Source organism: Podarcis gaigeae, assembly GCF_964106915.1.
Source record: "Podarcis gaigeae genome assembly, chromosome: 13".
NCBI lineage: Eukaryota > Metazoa > Chordata > Lepidosauria > Squamata > Lacertidae > Podarcis > Podarcis gaigeae.
In genome coordinates this window covers 53,492,836-53,508,611 of record NC_139689.1, presented here as the reverse complement: position 1 = coordinate 53,508,611, position 15,776 = coordinate 53,492,836, and the positions used below count along the sequence as shown (strand labels likewise).

At 40.3% G+C, this 15,776-nt stretch overlaps 1 protein-coding gene across 21 annotated transcripts in view; it reads left to right on the top strand.

Moving 5' to 3' along the window:
- Positions 1 to 15,776, top strand: part of LOC310830079 (poly(rC)-binding protein 3-like) — a 238,217-nt gene that overhangs the window by 216,855 nt on the left and 5,586 nt on the right. For 14 of the 21 annotated variants that reach the window (XM_083709613.1, XM_083709600.1, XM_083709597.1 and 11 more), the window contains 6 exons: positions 872 to 1,000; positions 1,761 to 1,904; positions 3,184 to 3,240; positions 3,715 to 3,790; positions 5,531 to 5,583; positions 9,572 to 9,741. In XM_083709613.1, the coding sequence (XP_083565739.1) occupies positions 872 to 1,000; positions 1,761 to 1,904; positions 3,184 to 3,240; positions 3,715 to 3,790; positions 5,531 to 5,583; positions 9,572 to 9,741 (629 nt within the window). Of the gene's footprint in view, positions 1 to 871; positions 1,001 to 1,760; positions 1,905 to 3,183; positions 3,241 to 3,714; positions 3,791 to 5,530; positions 5,584 to 9,571; positions 9,742 to 10,908; positions 12,260 to 14,753 lie in introns of those variants that run through there. The other 7 variants (XM_083709608.1, XM_083709607.1, XM_083709602.1 and 4 more) reach the window with 5 other exon arrangements.

Here is a 15,776-nt window from a genome sequence, read left to right as displayed (position 1 = left end):
GGCAGTTATTGAATAATAAAGAATCACTCAGCCAGGAATTGTGTTCATTTTCAAGGCTGGATTTTTTCAGGCACCACCAATTGTTTTTAATTGGTACTTTAATGATTTGTAAAAATCTTAGTTTTAACTACAAAAATGGAGGCTGCAATAAATCATCAAAAAGAAAAGATTAAAGATTCAAGGAGAACCATACAGCTTCTGTAGTAATGAAATACTCTAGTGCTTAAGGATTTGTCATATGAAATTGTTTCCTGGTTTTAAATGACATTCAGTCAGCAGTGTTCCACTGAACCTGAGATACTTGGATGAGGGAGACATGGGTTTGAATCCTCAGTGAGCTCAGTGAGTGGCCTTGGGGAAGAGACTGTCCCTCAGCCTAACTTACCTTAGAAGGTACAGTAATTGTGAGAAAATAGGGAGACATTACCTTGAGATCCTTGAAGGAGGAGTGGGATACAAATTCAGTATGTAGAAAAACCCAAACCATTTAAATTAATGCCAAAGAATTTCGACAAGGATCAGAAAGTGGTGGCAGCAACAGCCAACTTGGAATTTTTCCATTGCTGCAAGGCTTTGGCAGGGGTGGCAGGTGGTGCACAGCAGGCACTTTGGACCGTCCCTGAAACTAGCCCCACTTTGACAGTCTGAACAACAGGGCAAAGTACAGCCAGGCAAAAGCTTGCAAGCTCCCTCCAGCCATGCACCAGAAGGAGAAAGGCAGTGGAGCGCACAAGGCTCGGAGGAGGCCATTCCCTCCTTACTCGTCCCTCCTCCATGGGTGAGTGAGATATAAAAAATGCGCCAGTGAGTGAAAAGTTTGCGTGATGTGGTGAGCTGTGCATTTCTTGTAACACCTTTGTTTGTGTTTAAGTCTACAGGAGCCCAAGTGCAAGTTGCTGGCGATATGTTACCAAACTCCACAGAACGTGCAGTTACAATTTCGGGCACTCCTGACGCAATAATTCAGTGTGTGAAGCAAATCTGCGTGGTGATGCTAGAGGTAGGATGCAGGTCTTTTAAAATAATGATCAAGAGCTTTTGTTGCGGGCTGTCTTTCAAATCTGAGTAACTGCGATTGAGGGATGCTCAGCTTATTTTCAGTCCAATGCTCTCTTTTCTTTCTGGGCAGCTTTGAGGGCCATGTGCAAATGGGTGGAGCAATGGATGTAGATTTCACCTTTGTACCATAGGCTAGTTTCTACATGCACTCACTCACTATAGTCAGACATGTAAGAGGCATTATCAGAGTTCAAGGACAAAAGACTTAGTGGCTGGGCCAGTATGGGCCTGGGGGAGAGCTCTGAGGCCTATGCAGGGAACTCTGGAGGGTTGCCCTCTGCCATTAGGGCAATATAGCACATACATCTCTTTGACAGCAATTGCAGCTCACAGTTTTCCTGGTTAGTCTTTCTTTTCTACTACCAAGTAGATACTGGCTGTATGTTACATCCCAGTAGCCGGGAACAGTATGTAACAAAAAACTTTTAACATCTATGTATGTAAATGCTACCCTACTATACCTGGCTGGAAACGTGGGGTGTTCAAAACGTAACTATACACCCACTATGGATACACTGTCCAGGGGTGTATCATTACTTTTTGAACACCCTGTACAATTCAGGCATTCAAAACCAATCAGTCTTGTTTTGAGTCTTTCACTATCACATTTTGGGGATTCTCAGTACCATAACAATAATTTGCACGAAACAAATTTGAATGCATGTTTACTTTCTCTTACTGCCTTATTTTTTCGTCCTCAGTCACCACCCAAAGGTGCCACCATTCCTTACCGCCCCAAACCTGCCTCTGCACCCATAATTTTTGCAGGTGGCCAGGTAAGAGCAGACACCATTTTGACTTCAGCCGGAAACCACACCGTCTTGGCCCAACCTCAGCCAGCGCCTGTTAGTTTTCAACTTTTACTACTTTTCTGTCTGGTATAGTACTGCTTTTCTGATGTGATAGATGCAATTCTGTTGTTGCTGTCCCCAAATCCTACCTGTGCCGCCCTCAACACCAGCATGCTCCCTGCCATGCCTCTGTTCCTACGACCCCTCCTCCCCCCAACCAGGTTGGAAGCCATGTCTGGAACAGGTTAATTTGGTAGGGGAAGGCTGAGGCTATGTCAGATATGGAAGCATGCAGGACTCTGTGCATAAAATAACCCTTAGAGCAGACCACGAATCACACACTCATATATTTGTATCATGTATTAATAATGTCCCAATCCAATTTTTGTTAGTTATTCATGCACCAGCATTTCTAGGGATGGAATTCTGTTTTATAAACTTGAGAAATTGGCACTGTTCCAATATTAATGCAAAATATAGATGTGTTTGGCAATATCTCGGGATATACTATAAACTGGTCCAAATCGGAGTTAATGTTAATAGGAAATAACTTTTTGGTTCAACCATTTGAACAATACCAATCTCATATTTGCATAGAGAACATTAAATATCTAGGCATATTAATACCACAAGACTTATATAAATATTGTCATTAAACATCAACAAAATATATCATGAGGTATCAATAGGTATTGACAGATGGGAGTCATTGAACCTGACCCTGTGGGGAAAAGTCAGTGCTCTTAAAATAAATATAATACCTAGACTAATTTATATCTTAAGAGGAATTCCAATTCTCATACTGAGCAAATACTTTCACAAAATTAAATCTTTGTTTAGAAAATGCCTTTGGGGCTCTTCAGTTCCAAGAATATCTGTGTAAAAGATGCAAATACCGATAAAAGGAGGAGGATTTGGGATCCCATATTTAGAATTGTATCACCAAGTGTATTTACTGTCAGGTTCCCAATTCTGGAGGCCCATAACTGAAAACAACTGTCCAAATTGGGCTACTTCGGAATATTCCTATGTAACATCTTTAGAAACATGGGCAGCACTCCCTGCCACCCACTCCAGTTGCATTACAAAGCACTTTTGAAACAAAAGGGACTTCCGAAAGCAGCTTTTGAGATAGGATATCCCACTCCACACATCAATGAATTGGGCAAGCCAAAGTTTCTGGATTGCAGGTCATGGGCCTTAAGCTTTGAATTTTTTTATTCATAAATTGAAGTCAAGCACACTCTCTTAAAACATAAAATAAAAAATTGAAGCACAAACTATTCTGAAACATGACTGCTGAGAATCTTTAATCTGTCTTTGTCATTTGCAGGCATTCACAATTCAAGGGCAGTATGCCATCCCTCACCCAGACGTGAGTCCAACGCATGTAAATTGCTTTCTGTTTTCTATTTTCTCTTCTATTTGTTCTGGGCAGCATTACTTTCTGAGTATCTAAATGTCAAGGAAGCATCTATGAATGACCCTCCTTAGCAGTGAAACATTTAGTCAAATGCTAGGTTTCTCAGATAACTTTGTGCCAGCGTTGCTATAGAAAGTACAGTGGCCCAGATACAAATGAACCCCCACCCCATGTTATGCATGTTATATATTTTGGTTTTTAAATTGTAAATATTATACAGAACGGTAGTTAAAGATATTAACAGTAGCCATTTACATGTAATAACGGTAGCAATGTAATTTTAACTTACTTTTCTATTAGTAGACTAGAGTGAATGATTTAAAACTTTTTTATTATTTAATTTTAATTAATCCAGTTTTGAAACGTGTTAAGATGGTTTTTTTCTACTCTGAAATAATTCCATTTGATTGGTTAGTTCTAATTTCCCATCCTGCCCTGCAGTTGACCAAGCTTCACCAGTTGGCTATGCAGCATCCCCCCTTTACTCCCCTTGGGCAGACCACCCCTGGTTTCCCTGGTACGTACCCATGACTCCCTGGGGATGTCCTTCTTCTTAACAGCTTTGTTTCCCATGGGCCATTGCAGCATTTGCATCGCTAAATGTCGTCAATGGCCAATGCTCCTTTTGTTTTGACTCATTAATCTCTGTCGGTTGTTACGCTTTCCCCTCCTGTGGCTCCCTTTATCAGATTTCCTTTGTCATCGCTAAACATTTTTGCTTTGTTCTGGGTTTTCATGTGCTTTACCTCAATTTTACCACCAACTTAAGAACTGGGGTTTCTTTTTTATCAGGCATCAAATGTTGTTATGAGCCACTGAGGATGTGCCATGTGCATGAAGTTTTTGATGGTTAAAATTGCCCGTTTGCTTTTCAAAGAGCCTGCGTAAACTGGAACTAAATATTGTGTGTTGTGGATCATTGATATATATTTTTGTAGATTCAAGTTCTTACTGAATTTCTGTATTAATGAATTACCTGGAATACCTTCTTCTGCCTTGATGATTGAACAAAATGCCACAAATATATTTTCTTAATGAAGGGTTGTTAAATAGTTGTTGAGCTTTTTTTTGGGGGGGGTAACTCAAAGTTGTTGAGATTTTTTTAGGAAACTCAAATTGTTTTGAGTTTTACCTCAGAATCCTGGACATTTTGCCAATTTGCTAAAATTCTGGACATGGCAACCTTGACTATGTTTGAAATAATTAAATTTGTTTCAGTGGAATTATAGATTTACGTATTTTCAAAAGACAAGCTCTGCACACTGGCACATACTTTGAATGGCAATTAATAACATTTTTATCACATACATCAAAACCTTTGTGGGAAACTGAATTGAGTACACAGTGTTCACTAAATCAGTTGACATGACATTTATATATTATGAGAGAATTGGCTGAATTTAAACATAACAATCTAATTTAAATGGACAAATTTGTTGGGTACACAAAGAAAATAAAACACCTATAAGCTGTTGAAACATTTGCTTACCAAAAATTAAAATGGATAAAGTAGAACTGACATGGATATATGGTGTATCTGATAAATAAACTTCTTTAAGAAGTACTGCACTCTTTTCCTTATTCTTTTCATTAACTCGCTGCTCCTGAATCTGTTCCTTGTACTATTGTGGACTGTGTAGATCTGTAATTTTGAGTGTTAACACATTAATTGCATTTCCTAAGCACTTCCCTTTAATCCATCCAAATTTAATCTAGCCTATTGCAACCTTAATGGTATTTCATCCCTTCTCCTTTAAAACACCCTTCTTTCCAACCCTCTGCAAATTGACTAATCCCCTGTATAACATTATAGCTTGCCTAGTTTCTCCCCATATTTATGTATTTTTTCAGTTTTCATATGTATTTTTTGGCTTTAGATTCCCACTTTTTATTTTCTGGAAGTTTGAATTTGAGCCATCTATTTATTTTTTACAACCAAGTGCTGGATTTCTAACTATATTGCTAATTGAAATCTAGTTTTCTATTTTCCTTTAACAGCATCATATATATATGATGAACATATATATTCTTTTGTTATTTTGGTAGGAGCCAATGTCTTTTTAAAAATTACATTCCAATTAGTACATAGCTCTAATATCTGCAGTTCTGGCTTTATTTTTTGTTGAGCTAGCTGCTCAATATTTTTCTTTGCTCCACTTTTTAAAACTAAAAAACTTATGAATGCCACAGTTTTTGCTTCGCCCTGTTTCAAAACCATTGTTGTAATTTCCCCCCCTCTTTTGTCCTTCAAATCTAGGATTGGATACCAGTACCCCAACCAGTTCCCATGAGCTCACTATTCCAAATGATGTAAGTACACTTAATTTCTCTTCTTCTTGAGATTTGTTTATATCTCTTACCTATCATAGTTGATATAGCATAGTCGCTCAGAGTGAACTGGGGAGTCCCTAGTTCAGATTTTGACTTAACCATGAATGCAGAGCCATCCACCCTAGCCAGCTAAAGGAAATACACTTACAGTTTTGCAAGGCAGTACCTCTCTAGATGAGGAACCATGAGCCATGGTTTCCTTCTTTTGAGCTGGGTCTGGGAACTGGGGGCCCTCTTCGCCGTGGTTCTGTTTCTGCTTGGATGGCTGATTCCAGAAGGTGGAGCTGGGAGGTTGTTGTTCAACTTCCTGGGACTTGTGCTTTGGGGTTCCACAGAGTTCTGTTCTCTATCTTATGTTTTTTAACCACTGCATGAAGGCACTGAGTGAGTTGATCTGGAGGTTTGGAGTGAGCTGGAGGACACGCAACTCAAGTTCTCCTTTTTTATGCTGTTTTTGTGATATATAAATGACATGCAAAAACTTGGTATACTTGCTTGTATAACATGATTCTTGTTTATAAAACCCAAGAAAGAAAAGAAAAAAAAGAAAAGAAAAGTTCTCCTTTTTATCAAATTCAGGTGAGTCAGTGAGACTAGATGTAACCCAATAAACCAAAGCTTAATCCAGACAAGGTAGAGGTACTGTTAATAGGAGGTTTGTCTGCTCAGGTGTGTGATGTTCAGCTTGTTCAGGGTGAGTGGGTCATGTTCCCCTAAACTGTGCATAAGTCTGTGGGTACTCCTTGATCTGCTTTCGTCACTGAAGTCTCTGATTGCCTCTCCATCCCGGGCCACCCTTTCCTAGGGCTGACCCAATAACAAAACCTGTGCTGGGCTGGTGCGTCATGAAAAATACCATCTATTCCATCCCATTTCCATGTGTTCAAGGACAAATTGGAATATATCCTTTAAAATCCACACAGAATTTTTTTTTATAATAATTTTTATTAAGGATTTTACATTACAAAAAAATAAAAAAAAACAGAAAAAGAAAAAAATATCCAACAAAAATTGTTAAAAACAATCAATCTCCTTATTTTTCATTTACTTGTTTCTCGGACCTCCTCATACCACCCTTTTTTGTATTCCAAATCAAATTATTAATTCAACAATTTCTTTCCCTCTTTTTATTACCCAGATCTTATTCTTAAATTATTACAATCTTAGATTTTTACTTATATAAACCCATTTTTTTCATATTCTTTTAACCCATCACAGCTAGAAACCACTTAGTTCCAATCCAACATTATTCTAAAATTTCTTAATTTTACAATATCTCTGTAAATAGTCTTTAAATTTCTTCCAATCTTCCTCCACTGACTCTTCTCCCTGGTCTCGAATCCTGCCGGTCATTTCCGTCAATTCCATATAGTCCATCACTTTCATCTGCCATTCTTCCAAAGTGGGTAGATCTTGTGTCTTCCAATATTTTGCGATAAGTATTCTTGCTGCTGTTGTGGCATACATAAAGAAAGTTCTATCCTTCTTTAACACCAATTGGTCAACTATGCCCAGGAGAAAGGCCTCTGGTTTCTTCAAAAGGGTATATTTAAATATGTTCTTCAGTTCATTATATATCATCTCCCAGAAAGCCTTAATCCTTGGGCACGTCCACCAAAGGTGAAAGAATGTGCCCTCATTTTCCTTACATTTCCAACATTTATTATCGGGCAAATGATAGATTTTTGCAAGCTTGACTGGGGTCATGTACCACCTGTAAATCATTTTCATAATATTCTCTCTTAGGGCATTACACGCCATAAATTTCATACCGGTGTTCCACAACTGTTCCCAGTCTGCGAACATGATATTATGTCCAACATCTTGTGCCCATTTTATCGTAGCAGATTTAACCGTTTCATCCTGAGTGTTCCATTTCAACAGCAAATTATACATTCTTGACAAATTCTTTGTTTTGGGTTCTAACAATTCTGTTTCTAATTTTGATTTTTCCACCTGGAAGCCAATTTTCTTGTCCAAATTATATGCCTCCATTATCTGATAGTAATGGAGCCAATCTCGCACTTTATTCTTTAATTTCTCAAAACTCTGCAATTTTAGTCTATCTCCATCTTGTTCTAAAATTTCCCAATATTTCGGCCATTTAGCCTCCATATTGAGCTTTTTCTGAGCTTTCGCTTCCATCGGTGACAGCCACCTTGGGGTCCACACAGAATTTTTAGAGATCAACTTAAGAAGAAAAAAGCACTTTGGAGGTGATAGTTGTGAGTGCTTGTGAAGTGGTCTGAGATATGAAAGTACTGTCAGACCAGGCTTCTCAACCTTGAAGTGTTTACAATTCAGGTAGGTCAGGACATAGAAGTTAGGTGTGAAAGGAGTTACAGTGGAGAAAAAGGAGGATAATTTGAGAGGCATGCAGGGGAGGAGGAAATCTCACTGAGGGACACAGTGGTTGTTTTCTAATGGGCAGTTTTTAATGCACAAAAGAGCCTTCAGGGGAAAGTGTGGGAGATTAGGGAGGCTAGCACGTTCTTTATCAACTGGATTTCCTCTTTTTCTATTGCAACCTTTAAGACTAGACTTGTCAATTATTGAAAACTCACAGCCAGGCTGGCTCCTGTGCCTTTTACAATGTGCATAAATCAGCTGGAGTGAGAGTAGGGCATGGGGGCCAATGTGAGCCCCCCGCCAATGTGAGCCCCAGGCAGATCAGCAGCAACGACCAGTAAGCACTGACAACCCCGTTAAAGATGTAGGAACCTGGTTAGGAAAAAAGTTGGCAACCTTTATTGCTTACCTTATTTTGCATAAGTTAACCACTTAATAGCATTTTCATTTCAATTCCTGTCTTTATTTATATAGAGCTATTAGGGGTGTTAGGGAAGGGGTAGAACCTCTGGTGGGGGACACATCGTGTTCCTTCTTGTGTAGTTTGCCCACCTTTGGCCCCCAACCTGCACTCAGCTGTCACCTGTGGCTCCTAAAAGCTGTCAGCATGTGACAGCGGCCACAATCCCAGGAACAGCTTTGACTGGCCAGCTAAACCAGGTAAGGGGAGTTGATGGGTCTCAAACCCTTGGTGAGCTAGGGACTTCCCCTGCATGCAAAGACAGGCTCTGGATGATTGAACAGACGAGACCAAGAGTGGGTCCAACAGTCAAGAAGACAGTTTCTGCAGGTGCTGCAGGGGAAATGAGGGGCAGGTGGGGCTCGTCCACCTGGGAAGATAGCCCATCTAGGAGAAAGAAAACTTTGGTCCTAAACCTCCCCTGCCTTATGGGATGTCTTCAGGAGAAGAAAAGTCTAAAGAGTAAACCTTACACAAATCTGGAGTGGAGACCTTAAGATTGTTAGATGGCGCCTTGTACACCTCCTTCTGCCTACTCCTGCAGCCAAGCTGGTGTCACATATAGTGCTCTGCTTTCCTTTGGACCACATCAGCAAGGCCAAGAGGAGGGTCTTGTTGTCTGGTAGCCTGCAACCTCCATACACACTTTGGTGCTACCACAGTGGTTGAAAACTTCACCCCGGCAGCCACACTCCATTGTCTCTCGAGAAAATTGATGCCAGCAACAATTGATGTACAAGAGGCTTTGAGAAGTATCTTACACATGCCATCCTGCTGTGTCCTAGTCAGTGAAAAAGTTGAAGAAGCTAAAACACAATAGCTTGGAAAGCAGTCCCTGCAGACTTAAAGCTATTTTGTTCAGTTTTTAGATATCTATGCCCCTTGACAAAGACCAGTGAATCCAGATCTGACCCAAGATATTTTGGTGTTTGGGGTGGGAAATCTAAATGGGCACACAGTAGAAAAATATAATTTCTAGTGAAATTAACCACTGTCTGCCCTTTAATGGTACTTGGCTCTGTTGCCTAAGGTCATCTTATCATAGACTTAGCCACTTGGATTGCAGCTTGGATGATACCCCCCCCCCCCCGTTTGCTGTGAGAAGACTTTTTTTTGCTTCCATCTCTTGCCCTAAACTCTGCTTTTGTCCTGCTTTAGCTAATAGGTTGCATCATTGGCAGACAAGGCAGTAAGATAAATGAAATCAGGCAAATGTCAGGAGCGCAGATCAAGATTGCAAATGCCACAGAAGGCTCAGCAGAACGACAAGTAACAATCACAGGATCACCTGCAAACATCAGCCTAGCACAGTACCTCATTAATGCAAGGTAAGTTCGTTTTGTAAGCAAGGTTCTTCTTGACGTCCACTGTGCTTCATAGTAGCTGGATGCAGCTGCCCTGGTCCAGTCCTGTACCACCACCACAACTGTAACCATGTGGATTAGTAAATTGGCCCAAATTAGCCTTTTTAGTAACATTACCTGATTATTATTATTTCTAATGCTTGGAAGACAATGTCTTTTGCAAAACAGGCTGCTTCCTATGCTGATCGATTCTGCTGTCCAAAATAGAAACAGTCATTAATCAGAAAGCAAAGCTGATATAATTTGCTAGCTAGAAGTTGCTTCAATTGTATAACATTAAACAGATATTTGATTTCAAAGAGGGATTGGGTTTAAAAGAGGAAAATGGCACATGGTGGCTGGGAGCCCTACCCCTGACTCTGGGTTGGAGTGTCTGCTTCCCATTGCATTCTAATTTTGCAAAAATGCTTGATTTGATTCTCAGCTAGTACTTCTGAGCACTGGAAGAAAATATACTGAATATTATACTGTCCAACTCTACTACTTAAATCATGTCAGCACAGAGAATTAAAATATGTACCGTTTTTCTAAAATATCCTTTCTCAAGCAGAAATACGTTGCTGTATGTATTCACTCAGAAGATTAAGCATTTCTCACATCAGACAAACCTCTCTTTCAACTTTTGCATACACAATTCAAAGCAACACTGAGGACACACAGTATTTTGGGGGGGGACCTAATATTTGTTAGGGTGTATGTGTGTGCCCTATGATTCCTTTCAAAATTGGCTCTTGATTTGTGCATCGCTCAGAGTGGACTCTTGATTTGCGCAGCCCACTCAAAGTGCTGTTCTGGCAACACTATGAGCCATTTAGTAAGAGATCCTGGGGGGGGGGGCTTCTGGATCTTTTTGGGCAGCCAAATATTTGTCTGTCAGTTCTGTGGGCCACCCATAGACTTGACAGTAAATGGAACCATCTGCATAGGCTTACTTTTATGCCAAAAGTATGTATACTCTTCTGCCGGGTTCAAAAATCAAAGCAAAACTAGAAGTCAGATAAATGTGCTTGTCAGTTTCCAAATTCAAAAAAGTTTTCCAGTATTGCAGTCAGCCGTCTATATAATGAATATAAATCAGTACCTTAAGCCCTGTGATCAAATAAACATGTGTTCCCTCCTTTAACCCTTAAGGATATGTTCTTCTCTTGGTGTTCAGGGATTCCCCACACATCGAGATGAGAATAGACCCCTTCATTTTTAGTTGTACAAACACCACATGGCATGCATCTGGATCTCTGAAGATAACAATTTAAGATCCTCCGGACAGCTAAAGCATGCAAATAAAATAAAACACTTATTAATGGAGTTGCAGCTTGCTGCTCAGCAGATAATGTTTATTCTAGTGAACAAACCTATACCTGATTCACTTAGAAAATCTTGTGAACTCTCATGGTACTTTTGATGTTTTCATGGAATGGAATTTAAGAGATCATTTAACGCCCTTTGGCAAAGAAGACAACCGCTCAGCAATCCTACACTATGGATACTGTAGAACCAGAAGGTGGTTTCTTTTGTTGAATTTCTAGGTGGGACTTGTAACAGTCACCTTCTGTTTTTAAACATGTATCTTATGTACATATTACTTATGTGGCAAATGTATCTTCATAAAATGGCTACGATTTATAAATAAAGAGTCTTGAGAGAATGTGCAAGTAAAATACATTCTGAATTTACAAAGGCAAAAGAATGGGGTCTATCCAATTTGGCAGCTTGAATGTGGCACCGAGCATGTTTTTTGCTCATGGAGAAAATGTTGGGAGCGCTCTGTAATCAAAGGAGTCATGCAAGCCCTATATTGGGAGTCTCAACAGACTGCATGAGCTGTGAATATTACATATCTCTGTAGTGATTTGTGGTGGCTTCACCGTAGGAAGGTGAGAAGCTTAAAAGCAGCCACACTGAAGACTGGTGTATAAAGCATTCAGTTATTATCAGATAATACCTAAAAACACACATCTCAGCTTGACAGCTAATTTTTAACACAGCTTATTTTGAATTGAGCAGGGTCTGATGGGCAAGCAGTCTGACCTACTAAACTACTCCAGTGCAAGCTGAAACAAAGGCTAAGAGCTATTTAACTCTTGCCTTCCTATTGTGAGCAGCAACAGACTTTGGCAGACTCTTCCCTTTTTATGTACCATAAAATCCAGAGTCTGAGTCCAAGGACTTTTTAATGTAAAGAGTTCCTTGGTTGTCTCTGAAGGTCATCAAGCAAAGCAAAGGATGGACTCTCAGAAATATTCTGTTATTCACACTGAGACTGGTGGCAAAGAGCCGTTTGCTATGATTCTATGATTCTACAATGTATCTGAAATGCTTGGGATTGTGAATTATGCTGGGGACCTGATAGGAAGTTGTTAGGGGCCAGACTGAGTCTCTAGGACCTGTGTTTACGTTCCTTATGTTTTCTGTAACATTTAAATGAAACAAAATGATAAATGCAGCTCACAGCCATGTGAAATAACATGTTCCAGTGTATTGCTAGCTTCTCCTTCACTGTTTTTTTCTTCATTCTACATCTCCTTTCTCATCGGCATCGCTGAGAACTCTAGGAGTTGTCTGCCTCCATAGCATAGAATGCAACTCACCAATGGCTTGATGTCATCCCACTAAGCATTTGGCCACCAGCACCAACCAGTGCACAGAAAGACAACATTATAGGCAGCACATTTCATTAGGGTGCGCACCCAGGGAATTTCATTCATTCATTTATTCAAATGAAGAGAATGGGGAGGGGAGAATGACAAGGAGATCAAAGAAGAGGTATAGAGACAAAATGCTAATCAAACAACTACGAGAAGTGTGGGCAAGAAGCCAAAACAGGAGATTTTTCCTTCCGATAAAAATACCTGTGCCAGATCTGGAGGGCTGGGGACAGGATGACCCCTCCCCTTTTTACTTGCTTGCCACAAAAGCAGCCCCTCACCCTACAGAGCTCTCTCCACAAAAGGTGGTAACTGGAGCTCAGACAGAGACAGGTGTGGGCAGAAGGAAAAGGCTGAAGTGGCTCAGCACCTTTTGTCTGCAAAGGAGGGAGTCCCTCTTCCTCCCTTACTGCCGGCGCTGGAGCCAATCACCCACCATGGCTTCCAGAGACAGTCGCAGGCAGAAGCTGCAGATCCATTCCAATCTTTTTATTCTGCCTGTGTTTCTCTCTTTCTGCTTACCTTGATCCCTGCTTTAAAAAAAAAATCTATCATCTATCTATCCATCTATCTATCTATCTATCTATCTATCTAGGTGTGCTTCGGCACATCCTGCACACCCATTGCAGACATAAGGACATGAGGACATTAGGTACCTTCTACATGTCACAGAGAACAAAACAGAAACTCAAGGATTTCCATTTTGGGGCAGCTACCCTGAGCTCAGTGCTGTGTAGACGTGTGTGTGTGTGTGTGTGTGTGTGTGTGTGTGTGTGTGTAAGCATACTCACACATATCCACACACACAGTCAGGATATTTATTTATCCATTTATTTTTCACATTTAGTATTTTCAGACAGGAAAGTGTTGCTTTTGGTTGAAAACATATCATTCATAAACATGTCAACACCATAACTTGCAACTTTATCCTGTGCAAATTCATTCAGAAGTAAGTTCAATAGGACATTTATTTGTTTTTGGATCATCTTTCAGGACATATAATAAAAGGTGCCATTAAAGTAATATGCCTAGAATTATATCCTTGAGCCTGAAATCCTTTGGCTTCTGGGAGGGTCTTGGAGCTTCGGTCTCAGAGAAGGAGATCCAGTGTTGGATTGTCCCTTCCTGCCACCACAGCAGCATCCAAAGTTCTGGCCAGAATCAGTATCCGAGCTCTGACACCAAAAGGGCTAAAAAGGGGCTGTTCTGAAGGATCCATAGCCTTCCCTATCTCCCCAAACCAGGGGATGCAAATGGTTTTTAAAAATAGAGATATAGGGACAGAGAAGGGCAAGAGTGTCCCTCCCACATCCTGCCAGCTCAGCATGATGCAAGAGGAGGAGGACAAATTTCTGTTCTGCCCTAAGCTAAGGCTGCAATCCTAAGGTGGGACAGAGAGAATCAAAGAGTGCAGTAAGGGGGAAAGGAGTGCTCTTCGGCTCCTCTGTCCTTTTTCCAGTGTTTTATTTCTTTCACAATTTCCCTTCCATTGCAAACAAGGGAAGGAAAATTAACTACCTGCTGGCATATTTTTCTCCCTGGTCTGAGGGCTTCCTCCAGAGTCATGCCTTCCTCCAGCACCACACCGTTTCCTGCCCTCCTTCTGAGTGAGCCCCCCCTGCGCTAAACCAGGAGGCAGCGCCATGAGACCAGGCCACAGCAAATCTCAAGCTCCTGTGCTCCACTCATTCTCCTCCCTCATCCACTTCTTCTCATTGTAGTGGTCATTTTACATTTTGTCTAAATACAGAAAAAATAGTTTTGTACAAATCAGCTAGCACATTGAAGCAGAATATCAAACCAGGTTCAGACTTTAAATGCCCTCCCCTTAAAGAAGAGGAGAGAGGAAAAGGGGGCTTATCTGTGTAGAATGGCTCATGCCGTGTTTGCATCAAGCTTTTCTGCTGCATTAATGCCCATGTCAAAGTTTATAAACCTTTCTGGCTAGAATCCATAGAAGTTCATAAAACTGCATGTTTGCATGGAAGATATCCTAAACAAATATTTTTTTAGACTAAGCTAGATCTCTGTTAATTCTCTGCTGCCAGGTTGCAGAGAGTGAGTACATCATATTGAGCTGCAACTGAAATGCAGCTGGATTTGAAATACAGAGAAAATACTGCCTTTTTCCTTCTGAAGCAGGCACCATTCCCAGAGACATATTGATATGACAGCAAGGTCCTATAAGGGACTAGGCATGCTCTGATTGATGGTGGAATAATGTACAATGAATTCCATTATCCCATCATACCCTGAGAGGGATTTGTCTGAACTTTCAAGGTCTTGCCTTGGATTTTACCAACCTAATCCAAATTCTAATTTGGTTTACAGAATATTTAATACAGGTGAGTGGTGATACATGAGAAGGAGTCTCCTGTCATGCTCTAATGGGCCACAGTTCTTTATATGTATTTGCTACTACAAATTAACACGGACATTCTTCTGGAATTCTTCAAATGCCGAGCTGAACATCTAGTTCACAGTGACTGTTCACAGTGACGGCAAACAAACTATGTTATATGGGACTGGAATAATACAAAAGCAGCAAATGTTGATTTTCCAAAATGTCAGCTGCATAGATCTATTTCAGAATAAATCCAAAATATAACTGTAAAGCCACAAATATGTATGTTAAAGCTATGCAAGCATTTTGTAAAATATCCGACATGATCATTACCTAACAAGATTATTCAGCCAAGTTTAGATCGGAAAGGGAGAAATGTCCCATTGTTTATCTTTCCTCAGCGAGTAATTCAACTAAATTCTCATATAGACAATTGTGGTATAATCCCACTGACTGCTCTAACTAAAAGGAATGCAGTCTAATAAATATTGTTTTTCAGTAAGGCTGACTGAAAGTGTTCATGTCCATAGCTTCAATTTTGTAGCTGGAGTTGCTTTCTATGAAACTCAGGGTCTTTACAAATGTTACCAAAAAAAAAAAAGAACAGAAAAGTGGAGTCTCCCGCTCTTTGACCATAAATGCTGCTAGCGCTCACCTCTTTGTGAGAGGGAACAGTTCTAACACTTCCAAGTGTTTACTCCTCTGGGGTTGAAGCTCCCAGAATAATTTTTTGATGGATGCCTGTATATAAAATATTTCCTTAGCCAGCCTGTAAAGGCCTGGACAACAGTTCCCAGAATCATTCTCTGAAAATGTCCTGGGAGTGATACTCACCCAGATAATGTCATGATTCCTGACAGATCAGTTGGTGATGCAACAACTTCCAGCACCAGGCCTTAAGTGACACTCCATTACAAACCCATTAGTCATCTTTTCTCTACTAACTCTCCTTTCAAGAATAGATGACGGAAACCTGGTAACTTTAATCAAGGAAGTGACATACTTACCGT